Source organism: Podarcis cretensis (assembly GCF_951804945.1).
Source record: "Podarcis cretensis genome assembly, chromosome: 1".
Taxonomy (NCBI): domain Eukaryota; kingdom Metazoa; phylum Chordata; class Lepidosauria; order Squamata; family Lacertidae; genus Podarcis; species Podarcis cretensis.
The window spans coordinates 87,283,131-87,297,680 of record NC_137170.1 but is presented as its reverse complement, the minus strand read 5'-3'; the positions used below and the strand labels follow the sequence as shown (position 1 = coordinate 87,297,680).

At 49.4% G+C, this 14,550-nt stretch overlaps 1 protein-coding gene across 4 annotated transcripts; it reads left to right on the top strand.

Annotated features, from left to right (window-relative positions):
• The first annotated feature begins 689 nt into the window (after window positions 1-689).
• On the top strand, window positions 690-14,324 carry GMPPA (GDP-mannose pyrophosphorylase A). 4 transcript variants are annotated; one of them, XM_079947238.1, is made up of 14 exons: window positions 690-698; window positions 926-1,065; window positions 1,846-1,943; window positions 2,780-2,883; window positions 3,581-3,773; window positions 4,767-4,826; window positions 5,156-5,286; window positions 5,428-5,442; window positions 5,838-5,972; window positions 6,893-6,990; window positions 8,949-8,995; window positions 9,184-9,276; window positions 11,525-11,693; window positions 11,845-14,324. In XM_079947238.1, exons 2-14 carry the CDS (start codon window positions 1,026-1,028, stop codon window positions 11,943-11,945), a joined length of 1,284 nt encoding a protein of 427 aa, XP_079803364.1. In that variant the 5' UTR covers window positions 690-698; window positions 926-1,025; the 3' UTR covers window positions 11,946-14,324. The 4 variants fall into 4 exon arrangements, with proteins under 4 accessions (XP_079803364.1, XP_079803363.1, XP_079803361.1 ...); XM_079947235.1 differs by lacking the exon at window positions 690-698 and having other exon boundaries at window positions 893-1,065; XM_079947237.1 differs by lacking the exons at window positions 690-698; window positions 9,184-9,276 and having other exon boundaries at window positions 889-1,065.
• Window positions 14,325-14,550: the final 226 nt, after the last annotated feature.

Genomic DNA, 14,550 nt, shown 5'->3' with positions numbered 1-14,550 from the left:
CCCCCTGCACCCCCCACGCTACGCCACTGCTTGTACTTTGCAAGCAAGGCAGGAATTTACACAAGCTCCAATAGGGTTGGCTGCCATTAGAGCTCCCAAGTGGAGCCGCTCTCTTCCGAAAAGTGGTTTTTGCAGGCTCTGCCGATTGGTGGCTAATCCTTGCGCTGCATTAATGGTGAGGGCTGACTGCACTTACTCAAATGGAGAGAGGAAGCCGTCTGCACATGCTCAGTAATCTGCATTCTCTCTAGAATCACTTCGCATGGTTCAAGCCTGCAATCTGAGAACTGATTCTTGGTTCCGCCCTCGAAGCGCCATCCCTTTTAGCCTGGGCAGGCAGAGCAGCAATTCCTGCCCTGCTTTGCAAAAACAGGCTTGGGGCAGGCTGGCGCATAGCTGTCAACCTTCCCTTTTTTGCGGGAAATTCCCTTATTTCAGCGCCGTTTCCCGCTGCTTCCCGCTGCTATCCCGGATTATTAGATAACCCGTAGACTGTCCCCGGGACAGGTGAGGCTGCTGATCCCTTATTTTCGAGGCTGCCGATCCCTTATTTTCAAATCTGAACGTTTACAGCTATGGGCTGGCGCAAAGTGAAGCAGCGTACGAGTCCTGTTGGAGCAGGCCAGTGGCCCATCTGCTCTCAACCTGTGGGAAGAAGCCCAAAAGCAGGACTACTCTTAGGGCAGCGAGGAAGGGACCAAAACCGCCCCACGGCTTGCAACTTCCTCCCCACCCCAAACGCCCTAGCCTTCCCGGACAGCGAAAACAGCCAATCCGGGAGGATCCGCGTCAGCGCAGCCGGCCGGCCGGCTTCTGTCGCGGCGACGCGCCGACTGGATCGCTCAAGGCCCGCCCTGCGCGGACCCGGCCAGCGGTGACGTGGCATTCTCACGTGCTCGGAAGCAGAACTTGTCGAGGAGGGGGCGCAGGATCGGCGCTGCGCACGGCTGCCTCTCTCGCCCGGAGCCTTCGCGGGACGCCCTGCCTTCCTGTCCGCGCGCCCCCCCCCCCAGACGAAGAGGGCGATGCTGAAAGCCGTGGTCCTCATCGGCGGCCCCCAAAAAGGTGAGGGCCGCCAGCAACCCTAAAGCGGCCGGCCGAGCTTTGCTTCCCTCCCGCCCGGTGCACCTGCCCATCAGAGCAGACCCGCCGCCCCTCGCTTGCCCCACTTGCGGCGCCCATGGGGCTTGCGGGGTCAGGCGGAGGGACGTGGCCTGAGCCTCGGTCTCGAGGGGCGGAGGAGCTGAGTCTAAGGTCCTAAGGTCAGGGAGAGGAGAAGGGGGGGCAGGCTTTCCTCCTGGAAGCCGGTTCCCCACATGCTGTGGGTGTGCGAGAGGGAGCTGACTATGTCGTCAGGCCTGGGAGCCCTGTTTTCGAATTTCCATGCAGCTCACTGGGTGACCTTGGTCCAGTCACTTGCTAACCTACCCCACAGGGTTGTTGTGAGGACAAAATGGAGAGGGAGGGAACCATGTATGCCGCCTTGATTTCCCTGGAGGAAAGGTGGGGTAGTAACTTGGTGAGGGACTGACACCCTGTGTGTGTTCAGAAGCCTGCTTGTTCCTTATCCCTTTCTGTATGTGAAGGGTGAATTCTGCCCTGCTCTCACATGAATATGCCTTCTCTGCCCCTCCTCTGGCCCACCTGGTGTCGCTCCCATTCCTCAGCCTTGGCTTCAGTCGTCTGCTGCTCTTCAGGAGCCTCAGAGTGACAGTGGCTTCCCTTGTTCCTCTTCTGGTGGCAGCCATTCCTCTCAAGGCAGCCCATGATTTGTGTGTCTCCTGTCTCGTTTGTGAATTTGATGAGCGACAGCCTACAATTCTGTGGTAACCTTTTCTCTTGCAGGGACCCGCTTCCGGCCGTTGTCCTTTGAGGTGCCCAAGCCCTTGTTCCCTGTGGCAGGAGTGCCTATGATACAGCACCACATTGAGGCGTGCACTAAGGTATGGAAGGGGAATTAAGCTGACACCATGAGGGGAGTTCATAAAAACACCAGAGGAGCCCGCTGGATCAGGCCAGTGGCCCATCTGGGCCTCTGTCCTCTTCTCCCAGTGGCTGACCAGATGCCTGTGACAAGCCTGCAAGATGAACATGAGCACAACAGCACTCTGCCCACCTGTGGTTCCCAGAAACTGGTATTCAGAGGCATAATGTCTCTTGACAGGAGAGGCAGAACACAGCAGCCATTGTGGCTGGGAGTCCTTGATGTCTTTTCCATGAATTTGACTAATCCTGCCTTAAAGTTGGTGGCTATTACTGCTTCCTGTGGGAGCGAGCACCGTTGTTTTAACTTTGTGATGCATGAAGGACTTTTGTCTGTCTTGAATCTTCCAGTCTACAAGTTTTAGTGTTAAAATATGTTACAAAATGTTTCTCTGTCCACTTTCTCCATGCTGTGCAAAATTTTCTAAACTTATTTCAATTCACCTCTTATTCGCCTTTCCTCTAAAAGAAAAAAAAAAAGGTCCATAACGCTGCAACCGTTCTTCATAGGGGAGTTGTTCCACCCCCTTGGTAATTTGGGTCATCCTTTTCTGAACCTTTTCTCACTTTAAAATATTGCTTTTGAGGTGAGCTGACCAGAACTGTATACAGCATTCCAACTGTGCTTGCACCAATAGATTTGTATAGTGGCATTGTGAAACTGACAGGGTTATTTTCAGTCCAGCATGTTGCCTTGTGCTCTAACATGCAATAAATTGAGCAAGTAAGAGCTCTCCTGCTCTTGGCTTCATATGCCAACCAGTGGTTGCTCCATCTTCCTTTCCCTTCTCTGCAGGTGCCCAACATGAAGGAGATTCTCCTGATTGGGTTCTATCAGCCCAATGAGGCCCTCAGCCGATTCCTGGTGTCAGCCCAGCAAGAGTTCAAAATACCCATCAGGTGGGTGGTCACAGTGGTGGCTCAACCGCTGGACATAATGAGGTGGCCACTTCAGGCAGCTGATGTTGGGTTGCATGAAAGGGCAGCAGATTGTTCGGGTATTTAAGTGCATTGATTACTTTTTTCATAATAAATGCAGTGATGGAGAGGCTTTTGTTGAGGAGGGGTGATGCTTGTGGGGGTTTTCTGCCTCAGGTACCAAAATAATTTGCTCATCCTTGGCTGCTTTGCAACAGGACTGAGGAAGAGGAAGTGAGATAGAGCCATTCGGTCCTCCGTCTTAGACAGCAAGATGCCTTGGGCTGGTCCTGGGTAGTCAGTCAGCACTGCTAAAGAGAGAGGAAAGGGCTCCATCTTTACAATCTGCCATTCAGGTCCTGATTCTGCAGAGACTTTGGAAAAGGGGGGTGTAACTCTGTTAGAGCATCTGCATTGCATGTGGAAGATCCCAGGTTCAGTCTCTGGTACCTCTAGATAGGGCTGGGAGAAACTCTTGTCTGAAACCCTGGGCACTTTCTGCCAGCCAGTGTAGGCAGTATTACGATCGATGGACTAATGGCCTGACACTGCCTAAGCCAACTTCCTGGGTCCCTATGCACCTGTTGAAACAGCCAAGCGCATTTGGCCTAGTAGACCTTGGCACAAGCAATTCTTCCCCCTGCAGTGAAGGGCCTTAGCAGCCTCCCATTTTGTGTAGGTATCTGCAGGAATATGCTGCGCTTGGCACAGGCGGCGGCATCTACCACTTCCGGGACCAGATCCTCTCGGGTAACCCTGAAGCCTTCTTTGTCCTGAACGCTGACGTCTGCTCCGAATTCCCTCTGGGCGAGATGCTCAGCTTCCACCGGCAGCTTGGCAATCCAGACAGCTTCCTCATGCTGGGCACCACGGTAATGGTGTGGGAATGTTCAGGGATGCAGGAGAGGATATATTGTCTGATTATATCCTTATCCAACTTGTGTTAACAGGTTCCACAATTTCAGCAGAGTAACATTCCCTTCTTTTAAATTTGCAGCGGCTGCATTTGCTCAGGCTCGCTAAAGCCTCTATAATAACTGTTCTGGTATTTTCCCCTTATTCCCTCATAAAATAGAAGAGACGACACAGTCTTTTACAAAAGTATAAAAAGAGTTTACTCACATTCTGTTCACAATCAGATCCCAGAAGGCAGACTTAGCTTAATGAAGTAGCATACACTTTGAATGTATCTCTTAAGAAGACAGTCCCTTTGTCCTCTCTTGGCTGGAAGCCAAGAGGGCATATTTCGCTCAGTAGATGTTGTGTCTTCAATGCATGTGGTAAAAGAGAGAGAGATGGCTGCCCTGCCCTGTGCTTTTGTCATTACCTTCACAGGTGAGGCCACACCCACCTCTAGTCACATGCAGAGGAAGTCTGTCCCAGCCCAGAAGGAAACAGGAAGTTTACCTGCTGGCTGGACAAACATCCTTCCCCATGTGTAAACATGTTCACTCTAGGAATGTTGTACTTGACTGCTCTTGTGTTTCACATCTTACAAATGGCACAGCCCTGGCCTCTCATGCTGACAGCGCTGTGGGCTTGGAAGGAGGGCGCTGCTTGACACAGGATTGTGGGACCTTTGGCTCTCTTGATACTTGCTGGGCTACCATTCGTATCATCCCTGACCACACTGATTTTGCTGGTGGGAGCTGGAGTTTGGTCGCTGATGGAGAGGTCCCCCCTCCCCGGCTTTGGGAACGCAGTTTGAGGGCTAGCTGCAGGTTCCTAGCCTTTGTGGGGCAAAATGGTTGCCTTGCTAGGATCCCAGTCCCAGTGCTCCTGGCAACCCTGTCCTGCAAATTCTTCTCTAATCCCTCTCACCCCCTGGTAATGTTCCTGTGACCACTTTTCTTTTTTGTCCCTAGGCCAACAGAAAGCAGTCTCTGAACTATGGCTGCATTGTGGCGAACACTGAGACGCATGAGGTATGTGGAAGACTGGAGGGAAGACTGGGCAGCAGGCATGCCCCAGTAGAGAGCTGCTCCACCTGGGTTGAGGAACCTGTGCCTTCCAGAGGCTGTCCGACTACAACTCCCATCAGCCTTGAGTGTTGGCCATGCTGGCTGAGGCTGATGGGAGTTGAAGAGCCAAGACTGTCCACAGTCTCCCCTATTCCTGTACCCCGTCCAGCACAACCTTCCTGTCTGCTGTTCTCTGGAGCCTGGCTCAAGCAGAGCAATCCCCAGCACTGGATGGTGCAATTCCCAAGACTCTTCCTTCTCTGCCCCACCTACATGTCCCCTTCCTTCTCCAGGTCCTGCACTACGTGGAGAAGCCCAGCACTTTCGTCAGCGAGCTCATCAACTGTGGCATCTACCTGTTCACACCAGCCATCTTCCATCACATTGGCGCTGTCTTCCAACGGAACCAGCAGGAGCTGCTTCTGTGAGTCTCTTTCTTAGCTGTTCCTTCCTGCTTCCTGGGAGCAACATTTGGTCACTTACCATCTCTCTCTCTTTCTGTTTCTCTTCCCTCTCTCTGTGTCTCTTCCATCTCCTCCTCATGCCACCCCTTGCCCACATTTAGGGGCGCATGCCTTGGGTAAGTGTCCATCTCCTCCTTCCTCCTGCATTCCTTGTCTCCCGAGTGCTTTTGTGCTTCTCTGCTCCATGGGACTTGGGCACTTAGGCTTAGAACTGGCTTTTTGGCTTCCCAGGGATGGGCAAACCTCTGTGGCCCTCAGGATGTTGTTGGATGGACTCCAATTCCCAAGAGGTCCAATCAGCATGGCCAAGGGCCAGAGATGATGGGAGTTGTAGTCCAGCCACCTCCAGAGTGCTTCAGGTTCCTCATCCTCAGTAGCAGAAGGATCTGCTGTTGCTGTACTTGAGTGGTTATTTTCCCTGACCTAAAGAAATGCCTTTTCTTTCTGGCCACACACCATCTTTCCAGTGAGTCATGTGGCCCCTAACCCTTTGTATGCCTTGTTCGCACAGGGAGGAGAGCACCAATGGCTGGCAACGAGCTGAAGCCATCAGGCTGGAGCAGGATGTCTTCACAGCCCTTGCCGGCCAGGGACGCCTCTTTGCCTACAAGACGGAGGGGTTCTGGAGCCAGATCAAATCCGCTGGGTAAGGGGAGGTAGAGGGAGGTACAAGCCTGGGAAGTGGTTGTAAGCCTGCCTATGAGATAACCAAACACTGAATCAAATTTTTCTCTGTGGATCTGAGCTTTTCTTACCTTAAGCAGATACCTGCATGCTTTTTTGGGAGGCGGGGGACCATAAGAATATGGTGACAATGCAAAAGCCAAAGAGAAACTCCTGAGAGTTATTTCTTATATTGGGAAATGGATGGATTGGGGGGGGGGGCTGACCATGGACCCTGATCACAGCCTCTTTCTTCCTCCATGACTGTTGTTCTGTAGCCACGAGCCCAGGCATGAGGAATTTGTGGCCTTCCAGAGGTTGCTGGATTCCAGCTCCCATCATCCCTGAGCATTGGCCATGCTGGCTGAGGCTGATGGGCGTTTGAATCAAACAACATTGGGTCGGGAGCACAAGTCCTCCACCCTTGCTCTCGTATGTGTGGATCCAGACTCTATATTCCTCCCTCTTTCTCTTTTCTCAAGTGTTGTCCCAAAATTGGCAGGGGGCAGGGATCCAAACTAATAAATATGTAGATCCCTGAAGCAGAACAAGTGCAATTCTAATTTCCCACAATTTAGCTTTTGAGCTTAGAATTTGTGTTTCTGTCGCATGGGTGGCCAGAGTCCAATTTTTCAAAAGAAAGGCAAGAAAATTTGAACTCCCTGGGAGGTTGCAGAATTGGGTTTACAGGAGATACTGCCAGCTGAATGAGGCAGGATAAAAATGTCCTGTGCTCCATCCCAGGAAGAAAGGATTCTTCTTCTTTTGATCATAGGCTTTATTTTTTTGGTGAGGCACTCAGTCATTTTCCTTTGTCCTCAAGAGGACAAAGGCATTCACGGGCTTGATGCTACATTTGGAGACAGGTGCCAGGTGTAATTTCTGGCTTGTTCTCTTTGCCAGGTCTGCAATCTATGCCAGTCGCCTGTATCTGAGTTGCTACAGCCAGTGCCACCCAGAAAGACTTGCCCAGAACCAACCTGGTGGACCCACCATCCGAGGTACTGGCTCCCTCTTTCCACATATGGGAGACGAAAACCACAAATGCATGATGTTGGTAGGATGAGATAATTCTGCTTTTGTTCCACAACATAAAGGGGCCGTAGCATCTGAAAACAGGTTTGCTGGGTGGAGGCCATATCGGTGGTACAGTTTCCAAGGGGTTTTGGTCATGCCTGCACATTGCTGGACTCCAGCTACCACCAGCCACAGCCAGCATGGCTAATGGTCAGAAATGATGGAAGTTGTAATCCAACAGCTTCTAGATGGCACCAGGTTCATGAAGGCTGCTCCAAAGTGTGTGATGTGCCTCCTTTCAGTGTTTATCCTTTTTGCATTGCTTTTGAAAAGGTTTACTAAATTGGGAAACGTTTGCCTGTTTTCTGTGTACTTCATGCAACCGTCTTCAGCCATCATCTTCTGGTGGCTGACTTGGAGCTCTTAGACCTGGTTTCAGAGCCTGCCAGAATTATACTTGATAAAACAATGTCACATCATTCACATCGAAGGCTGTGACAAATACAAATAACAGCAAATCAGTGCAGTAATACAAAGCTAAAATTCCAAATCCTGCATCAAAAGAAAGAAAGAAAGAAAGAAAGACAGACAGACATATAAATACCCCTCCAATGACTCGCCCCCCCCATTGGGTTATATAAAGGTAAAGGTAAAGGTACCCCTGCCTGTACGGGCCAGTCTTGACAGACTCTGGGGTTGTGCACCCATCTCACTTAAGAGGCCAGGGGCCAGCGCTGTCCGGAGACACTTCCGGGTCACGTGGCCAGCGTGACATCGCTGCTCTGGCGAGCCAGAGCCGCACACGGAAACACCGTTTACCTTCCCGCTGGTAAGCGGTCCCTATTTATCTACTTGCACCCGGAGGTGCTTTCGAACTGCTAGGTTGGCAGGCGCTGGGACCGAGCAGCGGGAGCGCACCCCGCCGCAGGGATTCGAACCGCTGACCTTTCGATCGGCAAGTCCTAGGCACTGAGGCTTTAACCCACAGCGCCACCTGCGTCCCTATTGGGTTATATAGACCTATCTAAAAAAATTTGCTATGTAGAACCACATCTCAAATTTTATGTTGTTGTTTTTGTACTAAATGTGCTATGTGCATGGTTATTTTATTGTTCATATAGTTATATGTTATGACAAATCAGTAAAAATTAGTAAGAAAAGAGGAGATTGCAAGGGTACAAAGGAAGGGGCTTGAATACAAATTAAACATCTGTATCTCCACAGCAATTTTATCTATCTCGCTCCTTTGTGCTTTACACTGGAATTATTAGAAAACCATCAGTTTTAGCAAGAGCATTCCTTCTCTCCCCATAATTGTGCTTGGTGAGAGTCTTCTTTAGTTTTCAAGCTGCGCAGCTTGCAGACTTAACATATAGAATAAGAGAACAAGAAGAACATACATTTAGAGAAAATTGGAAAACGTTCATTGAATATATGGGGAAATTGTGTACACTTGAAAACGTTGGCAGCATTAAGATAAATTCAACTGTGTAAATAAGTTTTGATGGATGTAATAATGGAATACTGAATGGTTTAGTTTTTGTAAAATATGCAGGGATTTATTATATGCAAAATGAACCTTGGAAAGAGAAGAAGGGAAGTCATTAATATGTTAAGGATGTTTAAATGAGTATTCTAAATTGTAAAACAGAAAATTATATACATTATATGCTCTCTCTTTAGTTTGTCCCAAGCTACCATGGCAAGGCAGCTATCTGTCTTTGAAAGGAGTCTCTACCCATCTAGGCAGCAGTGTGTGTTTGGGTTATTTGCTTTACAGAGTCTGATGTGCACAGAGGTATTCAGCATTGCTGCTGGAAACCCGCATTGTTGTAGAAAAGCAGAATCTCTGTAGTGATGCTTTCAGAGGGGTGGCAATGAATCTTCTCCATTGTGGAGTAAGGAGAAGAACTAACTCTGTTGCTGCTTATTTTCTATGCAGGGAATGTTTATATCCATCCTGCAGCCTCGGTGGATGCCAGCGCTGTGGTAAGTGTAATGGGCAAGGTGTACTCTGTACCTGGCTCCAGCATGTGTGGGATAGATTTTAAAGAGCTGTGCACTTTTGGTTTAATCTCTGGGCTCCTGAACATACCCTGGACATAAGAGAGCATACAGATGAAGGGGGCTATTGGCATGCGTTGGGCCACTGACCACCCTGTGCCTTTTCCCTGTAGCTAGGTCCCAATGTGTCCATCGGGAAGGGGGTGACGATTGGCGCTGGTGTGCGTGTTCGTGAGTCTATTATTCTGCATGGGGCTTCTCTCCAGGTAGGTATTGCTCCCAAGAGCCAATGGGTCAAGTTCTAATGTCTTGCATCACCTTAGGGGACTACACAGACTATTGTTCTTAGTATAACAAATGTGTGCTTTTATTGCTCATTTGTTGCTTGGGATCGAGACACCTTTTCCACAAAGCAGAAATCAAACAGTGGTGTTTCATCACTGCCTGTTGCACCCATGACTGTAGTTGTATGACTTTTGCAGCCAACCCATTGGATGTTGTCTGTGACATCACTTTGATAGGGCTTCCTCCCCATTGTCCAGTTGTGCCATTTTGATTTGATTCCTCCCTCCCCAATTTTAGAGACTAACTATCCCTCCACTAAATGTAGGAGTCTGCATGAAACCATTTAAAATGCTTGCTTAAAAGTGACAGCCAGCAACAAGGTCCCTGCAGCGATGCCTAGCAATTTTTGAAACATTTTCATTATTTTCTCCCCACCCCTCGGCAAACTGCACTTTTTACTTAATTATTTTGGCACTGCGTGTAGGCTCAGCCCACCATCACCCATGTTTTACACAATGGTAGGATCATTGTACTACTGCTGCCGGATTGGGGTTGGCACTTTGTAGCTCCAATCCAGGGATGTGGAATCTGTGGCCATCCAGATGTTTTTGGGAATGCCATCAGCCGCAGCCAGCATGGTCAGTGGTCAGGGATGGTGGGAGTTGTCATCAGAGAACATCTGGAGGGCCTCAGAAGTTACATCTCTATCAGAGGCAGGAGGCTGTTTTTGGCCTGGACAGCTCTTGCTTTGCTTCTCGTTGTTTTGCTAATGCCCTGCAGGTGGCACTAGTGCACTGCAAAGTCTGGTATTCCCCTGCCAGGTCTGGCCCCCACTTACGGAGGTAATTATTTTATGTATTATCAACGAAGACATACAAATGCAGCTGAAGCTGTGGATTCATGAGAAATGTAAAAGATTTGTAAAAATCTGTGGTTCTGCATCATTTATTAAAAAATTTAGCGGGGCTATTAAGAATTTAGGAGGGGGAATTATTGATGCCCTATATCCTCCCCCTTTATTTTCTTGGTATGTCCCATCTCTAAAAGCACCCAGCATCTTGAGGGCTGCAGAAGTCCTGACTGAAATTCTGAAGAGGGGTTGCTAGTCAGACAATAGCTGGATCAGTGGCCTGATGTGGTACAAGGCAGCTTCTTCCATACATTTTCCATTAAATGTGCAGTACAATCCTAAGCATGAAATATGTCTTGCTGAATTGAATCGGATTTACTCCTTCGTTAAGGGCCAGAGTAGATGAGAAGTTAAGTGTGTGTTTGCATTTATCATGTGCTTAAAAAAAAGGAAATGAAAATATCCATGGGAAGGGGGTGTAATAATGGTTATTGGCATTGTGGCAGGCAGGGAAGTGAAGCTCTTTGCCCCCCTGCTGTGGCCATGATGAAAAAACCCACTCTTCCACAGCTGCTCTTTGCACTGGGAGGGAAAGCGGGGCAGTTTGGGAGGTGCCATTTCCATCACGACCACAGCAGGGGATGGAGAAGGTCAAACTCTCCCTCTGTCTCAATAAACTCCGTTTTTAAAAAGTGCACATTAAATGCAGAGATGCATTTAACACCGCTTCTAATTTGGCCTTTTGTTTCGGAGGGCAGTTTTGATATTTTTATGGTGCGGCTTTTAAACGCTGAAAGTGCTCCTCCACACATGCCTCTAGTAATCCTTGTTTAACAGCTCTACAAAGTTCCTGAATAAATAGAGGAGTTGTTTCTTCCTGTAGAAAATCAATTGAGTCAGTAGTTGGGGTTGTTAAAAGCGGAAAAGAAAGTTTGATGAGTGTCTGGGAAAAGCTACACTTTAGATTTCCCCACAGTGATCTCCACTTCCCTTTAAAGTGTTTTATAAGCACCATTTACGTCCTGGCCTGTCTGAAGGATTAACACCTGTCCATGGCAAGATTGCTGAATCCCAGGGTGATGCCACCTGCAGCATACGAGGAATGCAGGAACTGTATTAGAGCAGTTGGCTTCTCCTTTAAGTAGGAAATGGTAGGGGAGAGGAAGAAAAAGCCAGAATTGTACAGGCTCCTTTGTCCTCTCACTTAAAGGAGAAGGTCCTGCCCTCCTTCATCTGACATCACGGGTGGGTGTGGTTTGGAGGACAATGGCCTTGTGGGCAAAATGGGAACCCTTGGCAGGCCAGGATTGGCCCAAGGGCTGGTGGTTCCCCACCCCAATGTTAGTGCCTGTTCTTTCTTTCCTGCCCCCTTTTCCCAGGACCATACATGTGTGCTCAACAGCATTGTGGGCTGGGATAGCACCATTGGACGCTGGGCTCGCGTAGAGGGTACTCCCAGCGACCCCAACCCTAACGATCCCTACGCAAAGATTGACAGCGAGACTCTCTTTCGGGATGGCCGCCTCACCCCATCCATCACCATTCTGGGTAAGCGTCTGCCCACTTTAAACTCTCTTTCCCCTGTACCTCCCAGAAAAAGAAGAAGAATACTCTCCTTCGCTTCTCTCTTTTGTGTTGGCTGCATTTTCCCTCTCACCCACCCACTTGCTGATGCCTCTTGCTGCTCCCTCCTCAACAGGCTGCAACGTGACCATCCCTGCCGAAGTTGTCATCCTCAACTCCATCGTTCTGCCCCACAAGGAACTGAGCCGCAGCTTCAAGAATCAAATCATTCTCTGAAGGGGCAGGCAGGAGGGGAACCTCCAGCTGCCCCCAGGTGGCGGAACAGAAGGAAGCCCCGGACGCTGCCCCCACCCTCAAGCCATGGCCTCTTTGGACCTAGCATGGGTCACTACAGACTTCCCTCCAGGTCTGTTCATGGAAGCGGGAGGATGGGGGATGCGAGCTTCCCTCTTGGGCTGCTGCTATGTCAGGTGGCTTGTCTACTCCTTCTTCAGAACCTTTCCTGGAAGCAGGAGGCCGCCTCATCCCGAGGCCGCAGTGCTGCCTTGCTACCAGCCAAAGGCACGTGGCAAGGAAAGGATGTGTGGATATGCTGGGGAGCCTTTATTAAACCCAAGGGCTGCATTCTCTCATGCGCAGTCTTACGGAGGCCGTATGCCAATGGGTGGGGTGCTGGAGCCCAAAGTGGGTGGGGCAACAAGAGTCTTGCCTTTTGTATTCCAGCCACGCAGTAAGAGGTTTTCATATACAGTACACACACCTGCCTTTATCAAGGCAAGGAAAAGGCAACATTGCAGTCAAAGGACCTATTCCAGCTGGGGAAATGTGCTGGTGGAGAGAGCAGAGCAGAGCTGGTGTGCTGTGGGAAGAGTCCCAAGGGATAGAGATACCTGGAGGGTTCCCTACCCCTGGCCTAGGCCACTGAAGGACCCAGGGGTACATCTGCATGCCATTTGGGCCTCGGATGCATTCGTTCAGCACCCCACATTTCCACTAGCTGCAGTGCATTTTTCCTGATTCCCCTTAGTACAGTGGTACCTTGAGTTATATACACTTCAGGTTACATACGCTTGAGGTTACAGACTCTGCTAACCCAGAAATAGTGCTTCAGGTTAAGAACTTTGCTTCAGGATGAGAACAGAAATTGTGCTCCAGCGAAAGCAGGAGGCCCCATTAGCTAAAGTGGTGCTTCAGGTTAAGAACAGTTTCAGGTTAAGTACGGACCTCCGGAATGAATTAAGTACTTAACCTGAGGTACCACTGTATGGCAGTGTGTGTCTGTGTGTATCATTTTCCTGCTTGTGCACAAAGGCACCAAACTGGGATTGTGGGGATCTGCCACGGAGACATGCTCTAATCTATTTGCCAAGCAGCTGCCCCATAGTGTGTGCACGCAGCCTCATGTTTCTTCCAGAAACTGGGTGGTGGAGCCTAGAAGCAATTTGAGTGGGCAGCAGCGTGGTGGGGGCGGGGGGCTGGGAGGACAAACTTACTGCATAGCTTAACCTCTGTTGCAAACTGGAGCTTTGATTTTAAAGCTCCAAGACGAATGAGTAGATATTGGTTGAGGGATCAACTGCAGCTTGTTAGAGTGAGTGCATGTTGAGGAAAGTGCTTGAGTCTGTTAGTTTTTAAGCTAATGGGAACAGCTTTCCACAAGGGCTGGAACAGGAGCCTGCATTGAGCAAGGAGCTCTGGAGATGAGATGCAACAGGGACTCTGGCACATGCAAACTCCCACACTGCTGTTGGCGGTTCATTTGCCCTCAGGCTTTACCTTTCCTTGTACAAGGGCTGAGGTTGCAAGGAGAGGGGTTGTCTCTTGCAGAGGTGAAGAACTGGCAGCCCTCTGGGTGATGCTGGACTTGATCTCTCATCACCTCTGACCCTGGGTCTTGCTTGCTAGGAGTAATGGAAGCTGGAATCCAACAACAGTTGGAGGGTCAAATGTTCCTCTATTGATACAAAGTGCCCTGATCTGATTAGGTTCTGCTAACCTGTTTTCCTTGCCTTAATGGCAGGATTCCAACTCGGGGCCTGGGTGTTGGAGGATGCACTAAGCTGCACCTAAGGGAGGTGAAATCCCTGCTCCTGATATAATTCAGCACCAGTGAGGAGGGTTATGTGTTTACATTCTTGCTGTTTGTGAAGCACTTTGAGAACATGTTGGAACATGGACGTATCAATGTAAACAGCTATAGAGGATGTTCAGTTTCCAAAGCAACTCACAGCAAGTTTCCTTTCCAAGGTCTAAAGACTGGCTAAGGTCTGCTGCCACTCTCCCTTGCCAAGTTCAGGAATTAGGACCCTACAGTGAACTGGTAAAAGCATCAGAGGAAACAGCTGACCCAACTCCAGCAGGTAGCGGGGTTGGGGTGAGGGTTATTTGAAACAGGATCTATTGCCTCTCTGTGCTTCTTAACATTGCAAAGGACATATTCTGTGGCTGCAGATCCCTTTCTAATTTGTATTTCTCCTACCCCATCAGATTGTGACCTGGGTAAAATTCATACTAATAAAGGCATTAGCAATTCAGCATTTTGTTGCTGTCTGGGAGGGGGGCTGGCTGCACTGGTGTGCCTATTTTATCTGCTTGTTTTTTACTTGCAGCTTCTTCCATTAAAAAAATGAAATAAAGAGATCATATTTAAATATATATTAATTTATTCTTGAGCTGCAGCTTTCTGTAAAGTAGGATGGGTGGGTTGTGAGGATGAAGAAGAGGAGGAGGATTGTAAAATGCATTGCATACTGCTAGGATTCAAAGTGCAGGTGTTGTTCAAAAACACCATCCTTGGCCGGGCTGAGGGACGGATCCAGGCCCCCCTTTCTCTGAGATGTGTCCTGCATGTCAGGCAGCTTGTTCTGTCCAGTGGAACCAC

Excerpts from the sequence above, each read along its gene's own strand:
- GMPPA (XM_079947238.1), top strand. The coding sequence starts at position 1,026 with ATGCTGAAAGCCGTGGTCCTCATCGGCGGCCCCCAAAAAG. Across the intron at positions 4,827-5,155 it reads CGAACACTGAGACGCATGAG|GTCCTGCACTACGTGGAGAA; the intron begins GTATGTGGAAGA and ends TTCCTTCTCCAG. Across the intron at positions 6,991-8,948 it reads TGGTGGACCCACCATCCGAG|GGAATGTTTATATCCATCCT; the intron begins GTACTGGCTCCC and ends TTTTCTATGCAG.